Source organism: Amorphotheca resinae (assembly GCF_003019875.1).
Source record: "Amorphotheca resinae ATCC 22711 unplaced genomic scaffold M430scaffold_4, whole genome shotgun sequence".
Classification (NCBI taxonomy): Eukaryota; Fungi; Ascomycota; class Leotiomycetes; order Helotiales; family Amorphothecaceae; genus Amorphotheca; species Amorphotheca resinae.
Genome location: NW_020194474.1, coordinates 631,465 through 643,750, shown reverse-complemented (window position 1 = coordinate 643,750; position 12,286 = coordinate 631,465). Strand labels below are relative to the sequence as shown.

General features: G+C 51.2%; 7 protein-coding genes across 7 annotated transcripts; 2 read left to right on the top strand and 5 right to left on the bottom strand.

Annotated features, from left to right (window-relative positions):
- Nucleotides 1-278: 278 nt before the first annotated feature.
- M430DRAFT_99607 (hypothetical protein) lies at nucleotides 279-2,250 on the bottom strand (the record flags this gene model as incomplete). The annotated part of the gene is made up of 3 exons (XM_024870199.1): nucleotides 279-416; nucleotides 456-1,304; nucleotides 1,810-2,250. The coding sequence occupies 3 exons, from the start codon at nucleotides 2,248-2,250 to the stop codon at nucleotides 279-281; spliced, it is 1,428 nt and encodes a 475-aa protein (XP_024722216.1).
- A 371-nt stretch (nucleotides 2,251-2,621) lies between these two features.
- On the bottom strand, nucleotides 2,622-3,248 carry M430DRAFT_34068 (hypothetical protein). Its single transcript, XM_024866483.1, has one exon. It carries the CDS (start codon nucleotides 3,152-3,154, stop codon nucleotides 2,813-2,815), a length of 342 nt encoding a protein of 113 aa, XP_024722215.1. The 5' UTR covers nucleotides 3,155-3,248; the 3' UTR covers nucleotides 2,622-2,812.
- M430DRAFT_136909 (hypothetical protein) lies at nucleotides 3,173-5,595 on the top strand (the record flags this gene model as incomplete). Its single annotated transcript, XM_024862484.1, has 3 exons — nucleotides 3,173-3,319; nucleotides 3,497-4,011; nucleotides 4,066-5,595. The coding sequence occupies exons 2-3, from the start codon at nucleotides 3,532-3,534 to the stop codon at nucleotides 5,593-5,595; spliced, it is 2,010 nt and encodes a 669-aa protein (XP_024722214.1). The 5' UTR covers nucleotides 3,173-3,319; nucleotides 3,497-3,531.
- Nucleotides 5,596-5,666: 71 nt separating this feature from the next.
- Nucleotides 5,667-6,086, bottom strand: M430DRAFT_34067 (hypothetical protein; the record flags this gene model as incomplete). Its single annotated transcript, XM_024866482.1, has 1 exon — nucleotides 5,667-6,086. A coding segment is annotated over one exon (158 nt), but the record flags the coding sequence as incomplete, so codon positions are not given.
- Nucleotides 6,053-6,826, bottom strand: M430DRAFT_34066 (hypothetical protein). The gene has a single exon (XM_024866481.1). It carries the CDS (start codon nucleotides 6,613-6,615, stop codon nucleotides 6,136-6,138), a length of 480 nt encoding a protein of 159 aa, XP_024722212.1. The 5' UTR covers nucleotides 6,616-6,826; the 3' UTR covers nucleotides 6,053-6,135.
- A 1,184-nt stretch (nucleotides 6,827-8,010) lies between these two features.
- Nucleotides 8,011-9,663, top strand: M430DRAFT_26581 (hypothetical protein; the record flags this gene model as incomplete). The annotated part of the gene is made up of 1 exon (XM_024865424.1): nucleotides 8,011-9,663. One exon carries the CDS (start codon nucleotides 8,011-8,013, stop codon nucleotides 9,661-9,663), a length of 1,653 nt encoding a protein of 550 aa, XP_024722211.1.
- A 266-nt stretch (nucleotides 9,664-9,929) lies between these two features.
- M430DRAFT_136906 (hypothetical protein) lies at nucleotides 9,930-11,910 on the bottom strand. Its single transcript, XM_024862483.1, has 4 exons — nucleotides 11,593-11,910; nucleotides 11,071-11,543; nucleotides 10,327-11,021; nucleotides 9,930-10,272 (listed from the first exon to the last, which is right to left on the bottom strand). The coding sequence occupies exons 1-4, from the start codon at nucleotides 11,872-11,874 to the stop codon at nucleotides 10,040-10,042; spliced, it is 1,683 nt and encodes a 560-aa protein (XP_024722210.1). The 5' UTR covers nucleotides 11,875-11,910; the 3' UTR covers nucleotides 9,930-10,039.
- Between the last annotated feature and the right edge of the window lie 376 nt (nucleotides 11,911-12,286).

Sequence of the window (12,286 nt, the reverse complement as noted above, 5' to 3'; positions counted from 1 at the left end):
GCCACTGCAGTTGAAACCCTTCTGCCGGGCCACTTTGGCTCTGATGCCATCCATCAAACATCCTTCTAATTACAATTATCCTCCCGACACTCTGCACGGGAAGGGGCACGGCTTGGCACTAGCGTCATCTCAGCATAGGAGCGTTTATAAGTATCTATTATTATCTTGTAAAGTCTTAAGCAACATCTCATTTGTACGCCGCAACTTACACGTCCACGGGAGCCCAAAAAACATATGCCCCGGGCCAAACAATTCATCATCACATATCCACTGCCCCTTTAACCCTTGAACTCCTCCACCTTGCTTGCCGCCAAGCGGCCGGGGATGAGGGCCAGAGGAACAATCCCACTGACGTGCATCTCGGGACCATACACGTGCATGTCCAGCTTCAACTCTTGTCCCACGGACTTGATGTTCTTCAGACCCTCTTGGTAGTTAGGTCCCGCACGTCGGACCCAGATCTGGACCTTGTGCTCGATCAATTGACCGCTGAACTCACGCAGAGCTCGAATGACTCCCTTGAAGGTGGAAGCGACGTTGGTGAAGTTGGCAATACCACCACCGATGAACAGGACCTTGCCCTCGGGCCGGATGGGAGAGCGGAGCATGAGGTCCAGGACGGTACGGGCATAGTGGAAGGTCTGGGTCTCCGTGGGAGCACCAGAGTACTCACCATAGTTGGCAAGCTCGTCGGCGAAACCACTGCTGGCAATGGCATCGGCATACACGACTGAGGCACCACCACCGGCAACCAAGGTCCATACACGGCCGTTGGGGTTCAGGATGGTCAGCTTGAGCGAAGCACCAGTCTTGGCATCGAGTTCAGCAATGTAGGCCTCTTCTTTGCTCAGCTCGCGACCGAAAGGAGCCGGGAACTCCATAGGTGGGCCAGCATCGATGTTGACCTTGCCATCATTGTTCTTGACAGCGGCCATGCCGAGAGCAGCAGGTGAGCGTGCGACTGCCCACTTAACACCACACTCGAACTCAGCCGTCTGGTCAAGCTTGGCAGCCAGATCCAGGAAGTGGACATCAGCAGACGTAGCGTCAGCGTTGGGGATAACCACTAAGGGGTTGATCTCGAGGTATGTGAACTGGCAGTCAACGTAGACAGCGTAGAGTCTCGTGATGAAGTCCACGAGGACATTATGAACGCCCTTAGGAACCTTCTTCAGGAGAGTTGAGGCGATCTCTTGGTTGGATGGGTATTCCGCAAGATCGACTGGGACCAGAAGCTTTTCGGCTTTCGCATCGACATCGCCAACATCGACACCTCCCTCATGTGTAAAGAGAATCCAATCACCCTATATGGACAATGATGATTAGCAAGCGGGTGACTAAGGGTGGTTCGGCGATTGGACGAGGAGGATGGCCTCTCCTTTGGCCCGAGACAACATAAGGCTGAACGCTTTGACAAGAGCAGATAGCGCAAGGCCTATGCCAATGCAGAATGGGGGATTTGGGGGAAGGAGGGAGTGCTATCAAGATATGTGGGCCACTGAAGCATCTTCCTAGCCTCCGTTCGCCCGGTGCGTAGCATTCGTAGCGAAGCGGCATTGTCCCGCGAGCCAACAAAATGTGCTCTACTCCCACATGGAAGTATAATTTTTTTTTGAAGTTTTCTTCAAAGCGCAAATCATACAACATGTGAATAAAATCCGCTTGGATCGCACGAATTTGACATAATGGGATACCACAAAAGTTCATGTCTGTGCTCGTCGCCATCTGGTTGATTCCCCAACTTTTCTCCCCTTTCGTTATTCGAAAAGAAAAGATATGGGCTGAATGCAAGGGAAGGGAGTATCATACCTCTCTTTGGGAGTTGATGTTGATATAATATTCGGTTCCCTCTGGGTGAGGCACGAATGGCTCGACCAAGAATTGTCTCAGAACACCGACAACAGTCTCCACCTTCTGAGGCTTGCCAGCTCGCGCAGCAATCCAGGCCTTCGCCTCTGGCCATGTCTTGTTCAAGGCAAGGAGACCGCTCTTGCCTCGTCGCTTGATGAGTTGATCGGGCTTCGCAACGAACTTCGCACCGGGAGCGAGGAGCCATGGATATGTGACCTCGGCCTGGTCGAGAATGGCAGAAACCTCAGCATCCTCAGGGAAGTAGAGCGAGGCGAGCTTTGGAGGAGGGTTGTGTGTTGATGGTTTTGGCAGAGGCGAGGGCTTGATGACAGGAGCTCGAGTGAGGTGGTAGTTGAGGATGGCCTTGCCGTCGGCTTCGAGGATGGATTTGGCAGACATCGTGAGTCGTGAATGGTATGTTTACTGTTTCAATTACCAGTCAGTATCGGTGTCGTCCCCTTTGAAAAGTTGTATCTTTTGCTGACGTGAGGGTTTGGGAAGATGCAATTGCGGTGTGTCTCCTAAGCAAGACCAGGGACAGCGAAATCAATTTGGTGCAATTGACAACGGCGTTAAGAAGACGAAAAAAATAAATAAAGGCCCGATTAATTTGATCGAGTACGAGTGCAGATGCACGGAGAGACGGGGCAAGACAAGTTGGGGTGGGGAAGTCCGGTGTGAGAAGCGTGAAGGCCTTCTGCTCAGCTGCTGCAAAGGGGGGGGGGACAAGACCGGTGTGCGATATCAACGAAATATACACGAGCACATACCAGGGATGGAACTAATTGTCTCGGGGGATGCGTCAACTCTCCGGGGTTATCGTTCGTCGCAAGAAAAGGATGGAGAGACTTCGTTGATTCGTGAGGGAGGGAGGGATATGAGAGGAAGAGAAGATGGGAGTGGGAGTGGGAGTGGGAGTACGCTGAGAAGGGAGGTGGATATTTGGGGAAGGCCGATTCTTTCACCTTGCTTCGACGGAGGTCCTTTGAGGCTTTTGGGGAGTTTGTTGTTGACGGGGGTTTTGTGAGTCGTGGAGCTTGTCAGTGGTTAAGGCCCGATGCGCAAGGAGAAGGTATTTTTTTTGGTTGGTGACTGGCCCGGTTAGCGTCGCCCAAGCGCTCGTCAAAGTCCCAACACTGGCACCTGGACCCCTTCGAATCAACCGTTTTGCGACGAGTCCTCTCAACACACGGCCCCAAACAGAAAAAAATACGACGCTCGCGAAAGAGCTGCCCAATCCATTGGGGCATCCACCATCTCCGCAGCTTCGTACAGCTCGCCATCTCCGTTTCCCCTCGATCATCATCATCTACACATCAGACATCCAGTCTCTCAATTATATCCAGCATCTTCCATCTATCTAACGTCTCTCCTGCCTGTTCTCTGTCGTCCTTCCTCCTGTTGTCCAGCCACGTCCTCGTTACGTTCCGCGGGCGGGTGCTTACAGATCCCTTGTTTTCCCCTCAATGTGAGTTCTTTCTCTGCATCTATCGAATATTGCATTTCTAAAATCGATTGCAATTGCAAAAAACAATTGTATGACAACTATATACTCCAGTTGTTTTTTGCATTTCTCCTCCTGCTTCCCCTTCTCCTTCCAACTTCCACGGCCATTGCTCATCGCTGACCCTGTGCTTACTTTCAGCCCCTTGAAAAGATCCGTTCCTCGCACTCCTCATAATGCCTTCTGCTACTTCCAACGGCTCTGCCAATGGCTCTGCCAACGGCGCCAGCCACCCAGCGGCAGCTCCCTCTGCTAACGACAACATCCGTCGATTCACAGCTCCCAGCCGACCCCTGAGCCCGCACGCCGCTCACACCCTGTTCCACGACAAGACACGATGCTTCGTCTACGGTCTCCAGCCCCGAGCTGTGCAGGGCATGCTCGACTTCGACTTCATCTGCAAGCGCAAAACCCCCTCCGTTGCAGGTATCATCTACACATTCGGCGGTCAATTCGTCAGCAAGATGTACTGGGGAACCAGCGAGACGCTGCTTCCTGTTTACCAGGACGTAGGCAAGGCGATGGCGAAGCACAGCGATGTCGACACTGTCGTCAACTTCGCTTCATCTCGAAGTGTGTACAGCTCGACCATGGAGCTCATGGAATACCCTCAAATCAAGTCTATTGCGATCATTGCTGAGGGTGTCCCCGAGAGAGTAAGTATAACAAAATTCTCGAATACGAAGGTCTGGTTCTGACTGTTCCCCCAGCGTGCTCGTGAGATTCTGCACGTCGCAAAGAAGAAGGGTATCACGATCATTGGCCCTGCGACAGTCGGTGGAATCAAGCCCGGATCCTTCAAGATTGGTAACACTGGTGGTATGATGGACAACATCGTTGCCTCCAAGCTTTACCGCAAGGGATCCGTTGGATACGTTTCCAAGTCCGGTGGTATGTCCAACGAGCTGAACAACATTATTTCCAACACAACCGATGGTGTCTACGAGGGTGTGGCTATTGGCGGTGACAGATATCCCAGCACAACCTTCATCGACCATCTCCTTCGATACCAAGCGGACCCTGAGTGTAAAATCCTGCTCCTCTTGGGAGAAGTTGGTGGAGTTGAGGAGTACCGAGTTATCGAGGCTGTGAAGAACGGTCAGATCACAAAGCCAATTGTCGCATGGGCTATCGGAACCTGTGCGTCCATGTTCAAGACTGAGGTTCAGTTCGGACACGCTGGTTCATTCGCCAACTCTCAGCTCGAGACGGCCGCCGTGAAGAACAAATCTATGAGAGAGGCTGGCTTCTACGTCCCAGACACTTTCGAGGACCTGCCCCAGGTGCTTTCGTCGGTGTACCAGAAGCTCGTCAAGGACGGAACGATCGTCCCACAACCAGAGCCAGTTGTACCAAAGATCCCCATCGATTACTCATGGGCCCAAGAGCTTGGCCTTATCCGAAAGCCTGCTGCATTCATCTCCACAATCTCTGACGACCGTGGACAAGAGCTCCTATACGCGGGTATGCCCATCTCTGATGTCTTCAAGGAGGACATTGGTATTGGTGGTGTTATGTCATTGCTCTGGTTCCGTCGTCGTCTCCCAGACTACGCCAGCAAGTTCCTCGAGATGGTGCTCATGTTGACGGCTGATCACGGTCCAGCTGTGTCTGGTGCCATGAACACGATCATCACCACAAGAGCAGGAAAGGATCTCATCAGCGCACTCGTCAGTGGTCTCTTGACCATTGGATCAAGATTCGGTGGTGCTCTTGACGGTGCTGCTGAGGAGTTTACCAAGGCCTTCGACAAGGGTCTTAGCCCACGTGATTTCGTCGATACCATGCGCAAGCAGAACAAGCTCATCCCAGGTATTGGCCACAAGGTCAAGTCCCGAAACAACCCCGATCTCCGTGTCGAGCTCGTGAAGGAGTTCGTCAAGAAGCGCTTCCCCAGCTGCAAGATGCTCGATTACGCTCTTGCCGTCGAGACCGTCACCACGTCCAAGAAGGACAACCTAATCCTGAACGTCGATGGTGCCGTCGCTGTCTGCTTCGTTGATTTGCTGCGCAACTGCGGTGCATTCAGTGCCGAGGAGGCGGAGGATTACCTGAACATGGGTGTCTTGAACGGTCTGTTCGTGCTCGGCCGAAGTATCGGTCTCATCGCCCATTACCTTGACCAGAAGAGACTGCGCACTGGCCTTTACAGACATCCTTGGGATGATATCACCTACCTCCTCCCAAGCTTGTCGTCAGGCGCTCCAGGCTCGGAGGGTCGTGTTGAGGTTCAAATGTAAATGGGTTTATGATTTGGTTTTTAGCTGCCGGAGTTGCTTCATAATATCGTGTAACATTGGCAGACGAGAAATTCCTGTAGTACACCTTTAATGCAATCAAATGAGCTTAGAGAACAACCTTCTGCCAATGTGGTCTAGTGATGTGTAGACACTTCATTTTCTCCAAGCAAGTATTGTTTGCCAATAATTCTAAATGTGCAGCTGTGAAAGCCAAGCCACCAAACGCCCCTAGCCCTTTACTTTCCGTTCATGTAAACTCCAGAACACCCCAAGCCCAGAAACATGTATTGTACACCACAGCAAGCAACACTCCCTTCCTGGATTGCTCAATCCCTATGCCTCCCCAACAACGAATTTTGAACTCATGAGCTCATCCACATAAGCCCTCTCAATCTTATGATTCTCCTTCTCCTCTTCCTTGAGCAGAACAGCCAAGACCTCGATGGGCGGCGCCAGCCCCAACTTATTCGCTCTAACCCACCTCTTCATCCTCGCGATTCCAATCGCCGGCTAAAGCAACACACCGCAAATCAGCGCAGTTCAAGTTTCCACACGCAGACATAAACAGCTGGTAAAAAAAGGAAGAAAAAAAGGGCGGACGAGGGAAAACAACAACAGGACAGAACATACCCCATACTGCGAGCTCATATCAAACAATCTCAAAATCTTCTCCTCCACACTCAAATCCTGCTGATGCACTCTCGGCGCAATCCTCTCGGCCTCTCGCTCCCTCCAATACCGCCGGATCTGCGCATCCGTCACCTGCTTGGCTTGTAATTCCTCGACGCTGCGATCGCGGGACTCGCGCACGCGCGTCACCTCGACGGCGGCTTGTTGCGCGACGGCCGCTTCCGAGGAGACGTGGCCGACATCGACGACGGCTGGGGAGGGCGTGGGCGTGGGCGTGGTCGGCGAGAGGTCTTTGCTGCTGGGGAGGGGCTTGGTGGATTTGCTGTGCGTGAAGCCGAGTGTGCGTTGGGCGGTTTTGGAGGCGCCGCGGGCGCGGCGGGTCGCGGGCATTTTGAATGTGGGGAGGGTTGTTTGTAGACGGTTTGGGGTCCGTGGGGATAAGGTGGAATTGTGTCGTTTGGCGTTGGAGTTGTGGAGTTGCTTGAGCTTTTTTTGTCGTGCTTGATGACGATGGTGTTTGAAGGCGTTGCTAGGTAGCAACAGGGGGGGTGGCATTTGTTCTAGAGCACGGAGTAGATAGGTACCTTAGGCAGATATACATATGTGGCGGTGCACTATCAGACCTCACGTCTTGCCTACGGATGGTTGACTCGACTTGTAGGCTTGAATTCTTCGGTTTCTTTCAAGATATTTTCTCTAATAACTAGGCACTTGTCTTAAGGTCGATGGCTTTCATTCTGATGAAGTAGCTAAGACGAAGTCACCTCCCTTTGCACCCGATAGACCATGTCTGCCCACCCCCTATCACCAACCCCTGGATCCCGTCAGTGCAATCTGAGCTTCAAGATACATTTAGGGTTCAGCTAAATCAACTTGACTCCCGGCTAAATCAACTTGACAAGGGTGTTTTCCGGAGTACACCTATTAACCGAGCCTCCCCTTAACCGAGCCTCCCCTTACCAAAATTATATACATATCCCTTATCCTCCGGAGGTCTGGCAGGAGCCCCTCTAACCCAGATCCTAACCACTAACCCTAACCGCTAACCCTAACCACTAACCCCTAACCCCTAACCATGTAGAACAAAAAAGAAAGGGAGTTTAAACTAAGGGGAGGAGAAGGGGAGGAGCGCGATAGTAAGAAGTTAATTCTACGACCGTGCACAGTTAAGCGAGTGATAGGTGTACTCGCAAAAGTTGATTTAGCCGGGAGTCAAGTTGATTTAGCTGAACCCTACATTTACCACTCTAGGATCTAGCAGGAATCTCCCAACACGGGTTCTTTCAACGTGATTTGTCTCTTTCAACACAGGTTCTTGTCCACAAGAGAAGAGATCGGACCTTTCTATCGTAAGGATATTTGCGCTCCTGGGAGGGCTTGTGTCTAGGTATATGTGCTGTAGCGATCTTCCACACTTAGCATAGGAGTTTTACACGTCTACACAATACAACATCAACTGACATATCTAGGTAACAATATCCATCGTTCCGTAAGGCCAATGAAGCGAGCCGACTAGTAGCAATTAAGCGTGTAATAGGCGATGTAATAGGTACATCTCAAGGTAAGGTAGGGCTACCTCTGAAGACCTCTCAACACTTACTTAATATTCTTGTATTCTTACACCAGAGAACACCAACACTTGTTTGACCCTTGCGTATGTGTGTATCCGTGCTGTCACAGTTCCATATCTGCTTCCAGGACTAGAAAGTGTCTAGTTAAGTAAGGGTCTAGTTACATAGGGAAGACCACTATCTCTATCATCTATGTAACCCGTGGACGACCAAGATGTTTGCCCTCTTGCGATGGATCCGAAAGCTGCAAGTATACTGTCGTCTTCTTAAGGACCCAAAGACACGAGGAGACGATCGACGGACTCAGGCAAAACAGGAGCAGCAACAGGCTGAAATGCTCCTGGAGCAGCAACAGGCTCAAATACTCCTGGAGCAGCAACAGGCTCAAATACTCCTGGAGCAGCAACAGGCTGAAATGCTCCTGGAGCAGCAACAGGCTCAAATACTCCTGGAGCAGCAACAGGCTCAAATGCTCGAACTGCAGCGCACCATGGATCCGCTAGTAGCGGCACAAGTCTATAACAATCGTTACAGTCCCCTTGCCCGGCTGCCAGAAGAGCTTCTACTTCTTATACTCGAGTCTCTTAGCGATGATGCTCCTACCCTGCACTGCCTCCGTATCGTTTCGAGGACGTTTTTTCGTCTTATTTACCAACCACGTATTTGGAGGCACATAGTTCATACTTACCAGATTGATTTTCACCCGCCATGGCCACTTATTCTCCACTCTGACATGGCGGGTCGGCTTAGACTGCTCTTAGAAAGAGACGGGCAGTGCGACAACTGCAGACGTTGGAGCGAGGCCCATCCTCGAGCAAATTGGATGCAACCTGGCCTGGGAAACAAATGCAAGTTCAGGCCTCCCGAGTTCAATCAGTATCGCAGCATATACGACAGCCCTAAGTGCCTTGACAGCCCTAAGTGCCTTGACTGCCATGCCTGCGGCAGTCTGCACAGTATTCACCAGTTCTCCTCTTTCTACCGGCAGGATGGACGACAGGAGCGACAGTGTCTGGGTCACCAAGGATCCGTGAAGCTGTGCGAGCATGTGCAAATCAATTGGGCTAGCATTAGGGGCCATATCAGCGACTGGCAGCAGCGCAGGCCTGGAGACTGGCAGGCCTGCCTCGACAGTTTTAGCATCGAGTGCCATGATCCAAGTCACGACATGCGCTGCACGGCCGAGGAGGCCCCGACCTGGCCACGAGCCCGTCTGCGGATCGTGTCTATCTCTAACCCGGACCTTGTGGTTCTTAGTCTAGAGTGGGCACCCCATAGCGGTCTTGATGCTCTTACTGCTACCGCAGACGCGCGGCTACCTGCGTCAGACCTAAGAGCGCTTTTCCGGAAGTTTCGACAAGGGCCTGCTGGCTTCCTGTTCCCTTCAAACCGCCCAGGTCATTTCCCCGAGCTAATGTGTTTTTACCGCGTCGACGGATCCGGGCATTTCGTTCATTACGAGACGGGAGATAACAAGAAACCGCCGAGTCCTACGATTAAAACCCCAATTTCCCAATCGCCCCTCAGATTCGCATTGAATCGCCGTTATTACAGCAGATGCTATGGGTTAGGGCAAAATGGCCAAAAAGCAGTCATCGAGATTCATTGCCCTCGGGGTATTAGTAAATCTAGTAACTCGACATGTCTAATAGTTACCTACCAGTGCGATATTCTAGTCTGTAAAACGACTGACCGTACCAAGATTAACCCTACCCATGAGTGGCTCCACGCCATGGATCCCGACACATACCCTCACCCGCAAGCAAGCCACGTCAGGCCTCTGTGCAGGGACGAAACTTGCATGAACTATTATCAGACGCGAAGGGCATCTCCTCTTTGCACAAATTACACTTACCCTCAGACGTAAGACGTCGTATTACCTGATATACGTAGAAGGATATTTATTCTAGGCCGACTAGGCAGGGCAGTATAAATAAGGGTTGCGCATATAGCAGAATAATTTTTCTTTCCTCTTCTTCTCTCCTTAGGCTAGTATTCTTGATCTGTACCTAGAATTAATTGTCTTAGTAACTGTTGAAGTTGTTACAGTTTGATGGAGACGTAGAGTATCCATAGGTCTTGAAGTTCCAGAAAAAGAATTTAAGGATGGGAGAAATGGAGGAAGCTCGTTGGGTTGTTTTTATTTGTATTCACTCGGTGGAAAAGTGAAGTAGTTCTAGTATTGTCTCTGCCGCGCAGAACTAGCTATGTCCCTGCCAAAAACTCGGTCCACTCGCATTCACTCATAAGTTAGTCTTCTTGAGAGCATCCGAAATAATACCAACCATCTCAAGGACCTTCTCATCTTCCAGCCTTCTGCCTACACACTGCAGAGCGACGGGCGCCCCGTCATAGAACTCAGGGTCGTAATCCGCCTGCAACGCAGCATCCTTGTCATTCAGGGGCTTCCAGGAAGTTCTTGGTCGGTCGAGATTCTTGTCCGCGAAAGTGACGGGGAAAGTGCAGACTGGGTAGTCTGCGGATGGTCAGCAGATTATTTCTGTGGTTAGCAGGAAATCGAAGTCCTTACCGAGTAAGTTGAATACACCGGTGTAGTTTACACAGAAGACCTCCTGTGTAATGCCGAGTCTGGGGGCAGCCCAGGGGGAAGCAGGGAGGATGATCCCGTCCATGACTGGCTTTCCATCCTTCGCTGTGGCAGACCAGCGATCGAGGTAGTCTTTCTGGAAGGCGTTCCTCTTGGCAATCATCTGCCTTAACTTCGTGGGTCCGAGAGTGCCAGCTTCACCTCTATTATAAGATTCCTCGTACTCCTTCATTGACCCAAAAACAGGCTCGCCGTACCTCCTCGTAAGCTCGATGATGGCAGCTCCTCCAAGAGTGTGGAAGGACGAGTTCAGAGTCTTCACTATTTCGGGGTGGTCGATGGGTGCCCATTCGAAGACTTCGTGACCTGCGGCCTCCAGCGCTTTCTTCGTCATAGCAAGGCCGCGCAGAATGGGAGGATGGACGCTGATTTCTCCGTCATTGTCTGAGATGATGCCGAACCGCAACTTTCGCCCCTTGGGCTCGATGACATCTCCTCTCCAGGGAACTGGAAGACATTTGGGGTCCAAATTCCACGGTGAAACCTCTGTTGAAAGCACAGCTTTGCAGTAAAGTTTGAGAGTTTCAAGAGATCTTGACATTGGCCCATTATTTGAGTAGATAAAATCTTGACCCGTGATTCCTGACTTTGCACCGTAGACCGGGAAGCGTCCAAATCTGATAGTACAGTCAGTTCATAACCCTGACAAGTGACCGAAGGACTCACGTAGGCTTCAAGCCAAACAAATAGTTGAACGCGCTCGGAATCCGGATACTGCCTCCTATATCGGTTCCAATACCTAAGGGACTCCCCCTCATTGCCAAAAGCGCCCCCTCGCCCCCACTACTGCCACCGGGGCTCGTTCCACTGTGGTACGCTCCGGTCGTTTCCCCCCACACGTTACTAATCGTTTCCATCATCATCATCGCTGTAGGGGTCGTCGTCTTAACGTAGAACACCGCCCCCAGCTTCGCCAAAACACTGACAAGAATAGTCTCATCCTCCGGGTTGGTGGCTTCGTTTGCGTAGCAGGCCATTCCGATGGACGACGGGTGAGGCGGTGTAATCATGCAGTCTTTCAGGGAGACCGGGAGACCATGAAGGGGACCAACCACTTCGCCCGTGTTCTTGAGATGGTCATCGAGGAATTTGGCACGCTCGAGAGCCTCGGGGATAAGGATCTCGGTCAAGCAGTTTGTCTATCTATCCATCAGTCAAAAATTCCAGAGCCCAGCGTGAGGAACAAACAAGCTGCTGTGCTACTACGGCTGCTTTGCAGAATGCTTTGGTGACTTCTACAGATGTCCATGTCTTCTCCCTGATTTTAACAAGGATTTCTTCCGCATCCGTCTCGATGATCTCCAGCTCCTCGTTTGTAAAGTGCCCGGAGCTTCTGGGGACGGTAGTCAGGTTTCGTGGTAGATTCCGGAGGGATCCCTCCGGGAGGAGTAGTTCTTTCGGTATGGCATCTTCTCGACGCTTGAGCGCAATGGCTGCGATCTCTTTGTAATGCTGCACTCTCATGATCATTTTCTTTTGATTCTTCTCATGTAATAATGCTTAACGAGAGATTGCCGTATGAGAAATTGAGAAAGCAACTCGATGATATGGCGCATGCAACTGCAACACTTCCACGTGACATCGTTATCGGCCATTGATCTGGAGTGGGGGTGGGTTCCTCCCCACTCGGCAAGGACCGAACTACTGAATACCTTATCTCAACGAGTTCCTTACCCTTTAACTCCTCGAAAGCTTCACCATAGGTTTGGGATCCCTTGTCAATGTATAGAGACGTTGAAATAGGTATGCTCTGAACTATGTCTGAAATAGAGGATATCGCATAATTACCATTAGTCCTAGGATCCTATGAAATGTGATATATCCTCCATTTTTCCTGATAAAAGCCCTGTGATACTTATTCCCGAAACTCAACCTTCTCTGT